Source organism: Sander lucioperca, chromosome 10 (assembly GCF_008315115.2).
Source record: "Sander lucioperca isolate FBNREF2018 chromosome 10, SLUC_FBN_1.2, whole genome shotgun sequence".
Lineage (NCBI taxonomy): Eukaryota > Metazoa > Chordata > Actinopteri > Perciformes > Percidae > Sander > Sander lucioperca.
The window spans coordinates 18946011-18958510 of record NC_050182.1 but is presented as its reverse complement, the minus strand read 5'-3'; the positions used below and the strand labels follow the sequence as shown (position 1 = coordinate 18958510).

General features: G+C 44.4%; 2 protein-coding genes across 2 annotated transcripts in view; both read left to right on the top strand.

Annotated features, from left to right (window-relative positions):
• LOC118496117 (ankyrin repeat and fibronectin type-III domain-containing protein 1-like) overlaps positions 1-2078 on the top strand; it is a 73240-nt gene extending 71162 nt beyond the window's left edge. Inside the window, exon 19 of the mRNA XM_036006413.1 lies at positions 1351-2078. Coding sequence (XP_035862306.1) covers positions 1351-1864 — 514 coding nt within the window. The 3' untranslated portion in view covers positions 1865-2078. The remainder of the gene's footprint in view (positions 1-1350) is intronic.
• Positions 2079-2892: 814 nt separating this feature from the next.
• LOC116051191 (calcium-transporting ATPase type 2C member 1) overlaps positions 2893-12500 on the top strand; it is a 36317-nt gene continuing 26709 nt past the window's right edge. Inside the window, 6 exon segments of the mRNA XM_036006411.1 lie at positions 2893-2974; positions 5509-5681; positions 5683-5757; positions 8317-8385; positions 11244-11319; positions 11412-11478. Coding sequence (XP_035862304.1) covers positions 2893-2974; positions 5509-5681; positions 5683-5757; positions 8317-8385; positions 11244-11319; positions 11412-11478 — 542 coding nt within the window.

The window sequence follows — 12500 nt, the reverse complement described above, 5'->3', positions numbered from 1 at the left end:
GCGAAAAAAGTTTATTTCCCCCTCAAAAATAGGTAACTGAGCACTGTAGTGGTTATGATCATACTACTGAAGGCTAGCTCTAGCTCCATAGTTACGTTACTCCAAGCTTCTTCCCTTGTGAACACCTCCGCTCTTCACTCTTCTCACACCACGCTCCAATCTGCACTCTGCTGTTTACCTTTTCCTGCTACAACTGAATTCCCGCGGGACTTCAGTGCAAGACTACCGCCAGCCTTCTGTAACGCTGTTACTTTACAAAAACCAGGCATCATTTGGCCCGTTTCCATGTAGTTACATAGTCACTGATATGATCATAACCACTACAGTGCTCAACTGTCCTCTGGAGGACATCCACCAGACCAGCGGGCGCCCGTGGATTGTTGTCGGCCGCGGCAGGCGGGGAAGGCGGGGAGGAAGTAGAAGGATGCCGGTCGGCCCTGCTAGCCTGGCTAAGGCAACTAACAGACAGTTCACCACTGCAGAGACTACTATTCACCAACGCCAGATGGATCGCACACAAATGGATATATATGCTACAAATACACAGGGAACTGCTGCTTGATGATTATTACCGCAAGCCTGGCTGAACACACTCACTCATCCCAGACGGCAGCTAGCAGCTAACAGGGTAGGTGAATTTAAACAATGTCTGAGTTGAAAACGCATCTTGTTGTCATGTAAGGGCCCTGTTCATGTTGCACAGACATTTTAATTGCATTTTGTGTCTGTTAAGGGGCACAAAGGCACTCTTTATGATATGCCCCCAAAACTGCCGTTCTAGCTAAGTGGGAGCTCTCGGCATTAGCTGCAGCAGCTCCAGTTAGCTAGCACTGATTCGGCTCGTTTTTTTTGCTATCAACAGCACTCACATACTTACAGCGATTAAGATTTACGTAAAAACTGCCCGGAGTTCTCCTTTAATGAATTCTTAGCCCTGGTTGTTATGAAGTGTATGTGTGTGTGTGTGTGTGTGTGTGTCTCTGTGTGTGTGTGTGTGTGTGTGTGTTCTTGTTTTACTATATTCGTGGGGTCCAAAAACCGGGGAGTCCAGTATACTTGTGGGGTCTGCACAGCCTTGTGGGCCCAAAATGCTGGACCCCACAAGGTTAAAGGTCTGTTTGAGGATTAAGACTTGGTTTTAGGATTAGGGTTAGAATTAGGTTATGGTTAGGGTGAGGGTAAGGGTTAAGGTTAGGCATTTAGTTGTGATGGTTAAGGTTAGGGTAAGGGGCTAGGGAATGCATTATGTCAATGACGGGTCCCCACAAAGATAGTGAAACAAACCTATGTGTGTGTATATCTACAGCAGATCAATTAACACTGTTTCCGTGTCTCCTGTCCGTCCGTCAGGTACAGCGTGTGCCCCCCCACAGACTTCCCCTTCTCCCCCGGGCTGACGGACCCTAAACCCCCCCCTCTTCCCCCCCTCCCCCTCCCCCTCTGGAGACTTTCCCCCTCCCCCTTCGGTCTTCCTCACTCCCCGTCCCTGTTCCCGGACCCTCTCGACGTCCCCGTCCCTCCCGCTGTCCCCCAGATTCTCCGCCGACCTCGCCCTCTCGCTCCCCGTCTCGCCGGTGCTGTGCGACACCACGAAGACTCTGGAGGGCCTCTCGCTCGCCGCTGTTCCACTCCGGGCGCTCGCCACCCTCCCGTCAAACGCAAGATGCTGTCCAGCAGCCACCGGAGCCCGTACTTCAGCGGCCGCAGCGCTGGCTCCGGGGCCACAGCGTGGAGAGCCACGCCACGGCGTCCCTGTCCGAGGGCGTGTACACCAAGCAGTCGGACACTGAGCCGCTACGGGCGCCAACGGCAACGCCAACACCACGCCAGTGCAGTCACCGTCCGGGGACGCCACCTTCATTAGCCACGCCTCCTGCGTCCTGGAGAGCCGCAAGGGCCGGCACCGGAGCCGCGGCCGCACGTCCGCAGGATCTTCGTGGAGCCGTGCAAGACCTTCGCCGGGCAACGAGAGGCTGTCGCCGGGCAACGAGAGGCTGTCGCTGGGCAACGAGAGGCTGTCGCTGGGCAACGAGAGGAGGGTCTGGGAGTTCGGGGAGAAGACAGAGGACGAGACGGACGCAGGTTAAAATACTGTTTATTTTTATTTAGTTTAAGTTAGTTTTTATGAGTGTATTTAAAAACTGTCTCTCTCCCTCTCCCTCTCTCCCTCTCTCTCTCTCTCTCTCTCTCTGTCTCTCTCCCTCTCCCTCTCTCTCTCTCTCTCTCTCTCTCTCTCCTCTCTCCCTCTCTCTCTGTCTCTCTCCCTCTCCCTCTCTCTCGTCTCCTCTCTCTCTCTCTGTCTCTCTCTCTCTCTGTCTCTCTCTCTGTCTCTCTCTTTCGCTCTCCCTCTCTCCCTCTCTCTCTCTCTCTCTCTGTCTCTCTGTCTCTGTTCTCGGTCTCTCTCACTCTCCTCTCTCTCTCCTCTCTCTCTCTCCTCTCTCTCTCTCTATCTCTCTCCGTCTCCTCTGTCTCTCGTCTCTCTCTCTCTGTATCTCTTTCTCCTCTCTCTGTTCTCTCTTCTTCTCTCCCTCTCCGTCTCTTCTCTCGTCTCTGTTCCTCGTCTCCCTCTCCTCCCTACTACGTATATCATCTCTCTCTTTCGTCTCTCTCTCTCTCTGTCTCTCTGCTCTCTCTCTCTCTCTTTCCGTTCTGCTCCTCTCGCTCTCCTTCTCTCTCTCTCTCTCTCTCTCTCTTTCCTCTATCTCTCTCATCTCTCTCTTTCCGTCTCTCTCTCTCTCGCTTCTCTCTCGCTTTCTTTTGCTAGTTTTAGTTATTATAATGAATATTTGCAATGGTCTTTCAGTCTTAGTGTTTAGTCTAAGTTCCTAAAAGACCGTGCTGCAGGGTGCCGGGTGCGTGGTCGAGGGGGCTGAGCCGGAGCGAGACGCTCGCATGACGTTGACTCCGACGACCAATGCAACGCCCAGCTGTCAGAATTCCTCCGCCGCACGTGTAGACGCCGCGCGGGCAGCAGGTTCGGTCACAGGACGCAGAGGATGGCGATCCTGGTCACACTCATCTGCAATCTCATTAGCGGACTCTGTCGCCACGTTAAACATGAGACCCATTCAACATTAGACCCAGCTTAACAGTTGAAGACAGCAGGAACGAAAAAAAAAAAGTAACCCCCAACGATGTCTACAAAATCTCTCTGAGAATTTTAACTACATACACACACACACACACACACATACACAGTCACACACCACACAGTCACACACACACACACAGTCACACACAGTCACACACAGAGACACACACAGTCAGACCACACACAGTCACCACCATACACAGTCACACACACACACACACACACACACACACCACCCACACACAGTCACACACACACACACACACACACACAGTCACACACACACACACACACAGTCACACACAGTCTCACACACACACACACACACACACACACACACACAGTCACACACAGTCACACACACACACACACACACACACACACAGATCACACACCCACACACACACAGTCACACACAGTCACATACACAGTCACACACACACACACACACACACACACACAGTCACACACACACACACACACACACACAGTCACACACACACACACGCACACACGCACACACACACACACACACACACACACACACAGAGTCCCACACACACACAGTCAAAAATGGGTTTTGAGAAGTGATTTTTATTGTCTATTTTTCACTGTTTATCCTTTTGATCTTTATTCTGTTTTATTGCTTCTATTTATATGCTTATTTTATTTTATCTTCTCATGATATGTTTGGTGTCTTTTGTCTTCTTGTTTTTATTCACCCAGTATTGTCTTGGCTAATGTTCAGCCTCACTGTTTAGCTGTCTCTTATTTTATTAACCTTGTTGCCTCGCTTTGTCTGTCAAAGCACTTTGTAAACTGTTTTTAAAGATGCTATATAAATAAAGTTATTATTATTATTATTATTATTATTAATGCTGCTCCCTCGTCAGGGTTAAGCTGCAGACCTGGAGAGGATTACACAGAAAAAAACCAAACTGCAAAACCCAAACAGTAATCACTACGGCAGGTAACAGCACTGTGTCTGCCTGTGGTGAAGCAGTAAAGTTAGGCCATGATCACGCTTGCCTTCTTTTCTGACAAGAAAACACTACAGTCTTGTAGTTAAAAGAAAAAGCTGGCAGCGTTTTGGTCCCAAACAGCAGGCGAGGGAGTCTTAAGAACGATCGGTCCGCATACAGTAAAGGCAACGAGTCTGTGTCACCTTATTTGACAGAAATCTATATGCATTTGCCTGTTATTTCTGACAATTTGATAAACAAAACTGTCTATTATTCTTGAGTAAATGAAAGAGAGTCCGACACAGCCAGACTCTGGACGGTAAAACTGAGATTAGCGCTCCTATTCAAGTTCATGTTCAGCTTGTTCAACTGTTGTTTGGTAAACTGCTATTTTAAACACAGTCGGAGAGGATTTAAAGTGATATTTTCTCTCTCGATTCTTATGATTTTGGCACTGGGGATTTTCCTTTGGGGCTGGCTAAAAGCTCTTTGGTGAGCGCCAAAAATTCCTCTATGCAGGAAAAACCCTGAACATCTAACATCTAACCCTAAAACCCTGAACACCTAACCCTAAAACCCTGAAGATCTAACATCTAACCCTAAAACCCTGAACATTTAACCCTAAAACCCTGAAGATCTAACCCTAAAACCCTGAACATTTAACCCTGAACATCTAACATCTAACCCTAAAACCCTGAACATCTAACCCTAAAACCCTGAACATCTAACCCTAAAACCCTGAACATTTAACCCTAAAACCCTGAAGATCTAACCCTAACCCTAAAACCCTGAACATCTAACATCTAACCCTAAAACCCTGAACATTTAACCCTAAAACCCTGAACATTTAACCCTAAAACCCTGAACATTTAACCCTAAAACCCTGAAGATCTAACCCTAAAACCCTGAACATTTAACCCTGAACATCTAACATCTAACCCTAAAACCCTGAACATTTAACCCTAAAACCCTGAAGATCTAACCCTAACCCTAAAACCCTGAACATTTAACCCTAAAACCCTGAACATTTAACCCTAAAACCCTGAAGATCTAACCCTAAAACCCTGAACATCTAACATCTAACCCTAAAACCCTGAACATTTAACCCTAAAACCCTGAACATTTAACCCTAAAACCCTGAAGATCTAACCCTAACCCTAAAACCCTGAACATCTAACATCTAACCCTAAAACCCTGAACATCTAACCCTAAAACTCTGAACACCTAACCCTAAAACCCTGAAGATCTAACATCTATCGGCACCTTCTCTGTATTTTCTTGGAAACGACCCATCTCGCTACTCCGCTTGTCATTGGTCAGCTGTCAAAAAAGCACTGACGTAGGGCGTTTTTTTTCCCTAAAAAGTTGAAAAAAATGTCAACGTTAAAAAGATGCTCTGAGCTACAGGAAAAAATCTCAGAGGTGGCATTTAATAAAGCGCTCAGGACTTGTTAGAAAACACGGTTAAGTGTGAACATAGCCTAAAAAGACACATCTTGATTTGTCCGTGTTTATTAACCACTCTGTGTCTGTCCTCCGTCTCCCAGGCGACAGACTTGTCCGTGGATGAGTCCAGTCTGACGGGGGAGACCACCCCCCGCTCAAAGACCACCTACCACCAAGAAGCCCTCCACCAACGGAGACATGGCGTCCCGCAGCAACATCGCCTTCATGGGGACACTAGTGCGCTGCGGCAGAGCCAAGGTACCTGCAGGATGATCTTTTTCATCAATTATATCTAGGGTTGGGTACCGAAACCTAGCCTCGTGAGACCGTCCTGATCTCGCAAGCTCCAGTTTTCCATCTTGAGACAGAGAAAATTTGGAGCCGTTCGGCAAACGATCGACCAATCAGCAAGTTTTATCCGAATTAGAAAGTATTCCTTCATTGAAAGAAGAGCAAAAAAACAGCACTGGAGGCTTTTCTCAGAGGAAAAGATGTTTTTGCTCTTCTCCCAAGAGTTTGATATATCGTTGATCTGATTGGTTGATTTGGCCCGTCTATCACCAACATGGGTGGTGATATACAGATGGTTTATCAAATCAGCTAACCAGTATTTTCGCCCCTTCCCAAAAGTTCTCCAATGGGAGGTTCCCAGATGGATATGCCGAGCAAACGCAAAGCAATCCATCTGGAGTCAGGTTAACCGAAACCTGGTTCCACTATGGAACCAGTTCCTACGCAACCGGTAGGAATCAGACCGGATTAGAACGCAACATTTCGGTTCCTCATTTCAGTTCCACTTAATGTGTCGACTGAAATATTTCCCCTCTGTCGCTCTGATAAATATCACACTTTGTCTTTCTTATATATATTTAAGTACTTTAAAACGTTAATATATTGTTAAATTGAAAAAATTTTCAATTTAAAAAAAACTATAAAAGAGCCTTTCTTTGATGTCATTTTTCAGTTTTTCAAGAATCGGTTTTAGGAATCGGAATCGTTTTAAAAGTAGCGGTTCGGCATCGGAATCGTAAAAATCCAAACGGTACCCAACCCTAGTTATATCAAGGTCTGAACACAGTAAGATATTTTTGTTATGTTTGTTAAGACAGAAACCCAAAGATTCAGCTTTGTTTCTTTGTTTTATATTTTTTTAAATCCACCAATGTTCCTTGTTTGGTTTTATTCTGTTATAAACAACAGACACATACTGCAACACACCAAATTTAGTCCAGCACGAGACCTGGAGATATAGAAATATATAAAATATATAAAATGAGGCTGCAACTATAGCAATTATTTTCATTCTTGATTAGTTTCTGGATGAATAGATCAGTTGTTTGGTCTCAAAAATGTCAGAAAATGGTGAAAAATGTGGATCAGTGTTTCCCAAAAAGCCCAAGATGACGTCCTCAAATGTCTTGTTTTGTCCACAACTCAAATATATTCAGTTTCCTGTCCCAGAGGAGAGAAGAATCTAGAACAATATTCACATTTAACAAGCTGACATCACACAAGTTTTTCATAATAATGACTCAAACCGATGAGTCGATTATCAAAATAGTTGGCGGTTAATTTAATAGTTGACAACTAATTAATCTTTGCAGCTCTAATATGAAGATAACGAGTATCCGGACAAATTGGGATCCAACATGCTAGTCTATATAAACAAAGTTCCACTTCCGGGATTGCTCCGGTGCCGCCGTCCGTCCCCTTCCTCTGTCTCTGTGTTGGCGTTCTAACCTCCGGCTGATTTGTGAGGACTGTGGTTAACTGCTCCTCAGATCTCTGCAGGGTAAATCCAGACAGCTAGCTAGACTATCTGTCCAATCTGAGTTTTCTGTTACACGACTAAAACTACTTTTGAACGTACACACGTTCCACCAAAACAAGTTCCTTCCTGAGACTATTTAGCAGAGGCACCGTGGCTCCGTCCAACGCTTAGCAACCGCCCAAGACGATTGTGATTGGTTTAAAGAAATGCCAGTAAACCAGAGCAGGTTTTTCTCCCATCCAGGAATGCTGTGTGGACTAGTCAGACCCTCCTCCGCAGCGCTGTGGAGGAAGGTCTGGCAATGCGAGACTACCAACAAGCTGACTGGTCTGCACCCTTATCGATTATCAAAATAGTTGGCGATTCATCCCTCCTGTTGTCCTCGGGTCAAATTTCAAAAAGTTTATATATCAGAAATTTGGGTTTCTTTCAAACCAAATTGTCAAAAGAAAAAACGTGGATGGTTCCTTACAAAGCTCCTCACAAGTAAAGTAAATGATCACTTCACTACTTTCATTGAATTTGGGTGTTTTTAGTCAATTTTATAGCATTTGAAAAAAAATTGATAAAAGAAAGTTGACAAAAATGACGGAAAAAGCTTCAAAAACCTTCGGGGGAAAAAACACGACAAAAACGTCCAAAAATCGCAGACGAAAAATGACAAAAACATCGGGGAAAGGGGAAGAAAAAAAACGCGCAAAACCAAAATAACAAAAACGACGAAAAAAGTGACAAAAACAACGAAAAGGTCGACAGAAACATCGCAAAAAGTGACAAAAAAATTGGAAAAAAAGTGACTAAAACGTCAAAACATTTCCAAAACATCGGGAAAAGAGACAAAAGTGTCAAAAAAGACGACCAAAACATTGAAAAAGTTACAATTTTTTACACAGAAAAGCAAAGTTGCACATTCGACGGGAAGACAACACGGGGGTTAAATATTAACAACTAATCGATTCATCTTGCGGCTCTGATATAAAATGAGATAAGAGAAAAGGAGGTGATGTGCACGTACACATGTGATCTGTGTGTTTGTTGTTCCTCAGGGCATCGTCATCGGGACCGGAGAGAACTCCGAGTTTGGGGAGGTGTTCAAGATGATGCAGGCGGAAGAGGTACGTGACGTTATCCTGATTATTATCTGAATGTTTAATGTTATTATCCACCCACAGTTCAGCTGTTGCAGCAACATACAGTATGGGTTATTATGTCTTTCCAGTTGATTTGCAGAAGACAATCATTTGCTGCTGAGCTTCACAAAATCCCAACACTCACTCACTGTGTTTACGTGCACTTAAGAACTGTATTAGTTTGTTTTCTGCCGTAATCTGGTTCCTTAAACCTCAGGTAAACCAAAAATACCCATCTGACGCAATCAGGGAAACCAGGAGAGAAACCTGATTTTCTCACGCAGATTACTTGTCCGTGTTAACCAGGTTCCTAATCAGCTTTTTACAAACGTGCATGGAAAAGACTTCAAATGACTAGCAAGGCAAGGCAGCTTTATTTCTACAGCTCATTTCAGCAGCAGGGCAATTCAAAGATCTTGGAAAATCTGATTGACTGGTAACTTTGAAAATCTACTAGCCGCGTTTGGCTGGTGATGATAGACGTTAATTTTAAAGCCCTGGTTGTGACGCTCTGATTTGTGCGTGCGTGCGTGTGTGAGTGATTATCTTCAGAGTGAGTAGTGACTCTAGAGTCATAGTGAGAGAAACAAAGTGTCTCCTCTGTTCTTTCTGACCACGGTGGGAAATCTGGAGCAGGAGAAGTTAACCCTCTCCTTGATTTCATGTTGTTTATGGAGAAGGAGAACCAGGACATGAGTCGGTGGGGGTGGGGGGTGTAACGCTACCAAGCCACGGCCCGAGCGGTGTGCATCGCTGCGACGTGTAGTTAAATTCTTTGAGAGGTGACGTCAGGCTACGGCGTAGGGTCGGTCTCTCCACGTACCTACGTACATAGCAACGGCGTAGATTTAACACAGAAGTATATATCAAGCTTTAGTCTACGGGGGAAAGTCTTTTGGGTCAGAGTTGTAAATCTGCTGTTTGGCTGCTATGTTCAATTTTCTTCAAAGCCCGGAGCACTTCCTGCGGGGCCTGGTTCAGAGGTTCAGACACAGTTGTGCTGTAAGGAAACACTGTGCTTCCACTGCAGAGTCTTTCCCTCAGGGACGCACACATTCAAGCTAAACAAAAGCGTATTGAATCACTATTACAGTAAAAACAAGTGAGCCATTGTTCCAGATTAAGGTAGTGATAGCGGGAAGACATCTGACCAGCTGCATGTTTATGTAGTTTAACAGTTAACAGGTTACTACAGTGCACACATTTCTATTTTATATTCATGATTATTGACTAGTTTAATTTTCTTTTCTCTTACTATGTTTATTTCTGACACCAGAAGGCAAATTCCTTGGATGTGAAAACTTGGCAAAAAAACCTTTTTATATTTATTTATTGTTTGCTTTGTTTAAATGTATTCTGTTATGTGTTTTGTTGTTTTCTCATGTAGTTGTTCTCTATTTTTATATGCATGTACATCTGTGATATAGCGATCCATGAAGTTAGTTAATGTTTGACATTCGTCAGTTTTCGCGGATGTTACCTTCAATAGCTCCGTGTAAATACTTTGATTCCCCCAGTTTCAGGGTATGTTGGAGAGCTAATTTAGACAGACGCTTCACAGTTTTAGTTAACTCAAAATCACCAAAAATGACGACGCAGTTTAGAGCGCAAAGAACTGAAGTAGGTAGTTAGGGACCGTCGTAAAATTGCAACACCACTCATTTTAATCTTTAATAACTTTTTTGTTTTACAACATAGAAATCTCAAACCACTTCCATCATAGAAAGTTGCAGCTCTTAAACATTTCACACTTGTAAGTTAGTAGAAAGAAACTTTTAAAATAGAAAAAACACAGCAAATAATGGTTTGTGCACATTTCAAGATGGCACTTTTCTCATTTCTGAATATATTGACATCAAATCACCTCTTATATGTTTCTCTCACAACTTTTAACAGCTATTTGTTTGTGGGAAAAAAACCTTTGGAAATCAATATCCCTGATCTGTTCTCTAAAGAAATGCTCGTTAAAAAGGTTATTATTTCAACACGTTTCTCATTTATGATTATATTGACATCAAACCACCTGTAATAAGTCTCAGACATCCTCTCACAACTTTGACAGCTGTAAGTTTGCGAGTTAGAAAAACCTTTATCATCTTCAGTGACCTATTGTGTAAAAAATGCACAGTTAGAAGTTATCACTTCAATAGGTTTTTCATTCATGAATTTACTGATATTGATAAGGTATTTTCCACAACTGTGAAAGTTGTGAGAGGATGTCAGTGATGTCAATATATTCATAAATGAGAAACGTGTTGAAGCTACCATCTTTATCGGTAAGTATACATCTGTATTTTTTATGTTTAATGGCTCTTCCTCTCTATAATGGAAGTGGTTTGAGATTTCTATGTTGAACAGCAAAAAAGGTATTAAAGATTGAAATAGTTGGTGTTGCAATTTTACGACGGTCCCTAAGTACTTCTATAGTGACGGGCGCGTTGGACTGACATTCAGTTTTTTGCGCTCTTAACCGCATCGTCATGTTTGGTGATTTTTAGTTAAAAACAAACGTCTGTCTAAATTAGCTCTCCAACATACCCTGAAACTGAGTGAAATCGAGGCTTTGACAAGGACCTATTGAAGGTAACATCGGTGAAAACCGACGAATGTCAAACATTAAACTAACTTCATCCCGGTTGATCCATGAAAGTGTAACCTCACCTAATTTAATTTAGGTATAAATATCAAGAAAAAAGTGATCACAAAAACGTTGAAAAAGTCAACAAAAATGTTGTAAAAAGTGCCCTAAACATCCAAAAAAAGCGACCAAAAAGTGACTAAAACAGAAAAAAAGTGACAAAAATATTTCAAGTAAACGTATCTTTTTTGTTTGTGTATTTCAGGCTCCTAAAACGCCGCTACAGAAGAGCATGGACCTGCTGGGAAAGCAGCTCTCGCTCTATTCCTTCGGCATCATAGGTTTGTTGCTTTTCAATCATCCGATCTGTGTTAGCCTTCATCTTGAGCGTCTCCCTGTTATGCTGCTTCATGTTTTCTCTGCTGTGATTCAGCTGTCATCATGCTGGTGGGCTGGCTGCAGGGGAAGAGGATCCTGGACATGTTCACCATCGGTGTCAGGTAGCTGAATCTCACTCTGACTGACTGATGTTTGATGAATTAAGCCTCTCTGTAGAGACTGTATGCTTGTCGGTAAATGATTGAACCCCTGGCGGCAGCCGTCAGTCTGCAGTTAACTTCTGTTATCCGATTATAACTGATTATAACTGACTTTTGTCATGGCAGACATTTTGGGTATGTCCCAGGTGAGAGAGGAAATGAGGACATGAGGTTTTTAGAGGGATGAGACGTCCTTTCCTCTGAAGCGTCACGTGAATTCGTCAGCTGTACGGGCGGAGTTGGCAACTGCTTTCAGCTGCACGGCTTCCAGTGAGGCTGCTCTCTGTATCCTCGCTCATAGCTCCTCAGAGATCCCTCCTCCATCCTCGCTCATAGCTCCTCAGAGATCCCTCCTCCATCCTCGCTCATAGCTCTTCAGAGATCCCTCCTCCATCCTCACTCATAGCTCCTCAGAGATCCATGCTCCCTCCTCGCTCATAGCTCCTCAGAGATCCCTCCTCCATCCTCGCTCATAGCGCCTCAGAGATCCATCCGCCATGCTCCCTCCTCGCTCATAGCTCCTCAGAGATCCCTCCTCCATCCTCGCTCATAGCGCCTCAGAGATCCATCCGCCATGCTCCCTCCTCGCTCATAGCTCCTCAGAGATCCATGCTCCCTCCTCGCTCACAGCTCCTCAGAGATCCCTCCTCCATCCTCACTCATAGCTCCTCAGAGATCCATGCTCCCTCCTCGCTCACAGCTCCTCAGAGATCCCTCCTCCATCCTCGCTCATAGCTCCTCAGAGATCCATCCTCCCTCCTCGCTCATAGCTCCTCAGAGATCCATCCTCCCTCCTCGCTCATAGCTCCTCAGAGATCCATCCTCCCTCCTCGCTCATAGCTCCTCAGAGATCCATCCTCGATCCTCGGGGCAGGAAGGAGAGCTTTGAGACGGCCTTCACGAAGGAGGGCCAGAGCGGCTTCCGGTTTGAGCGAGGAGATATCAAATAAGAGACTTGGGAAGCAGCCTGTGACTTCTCAAAT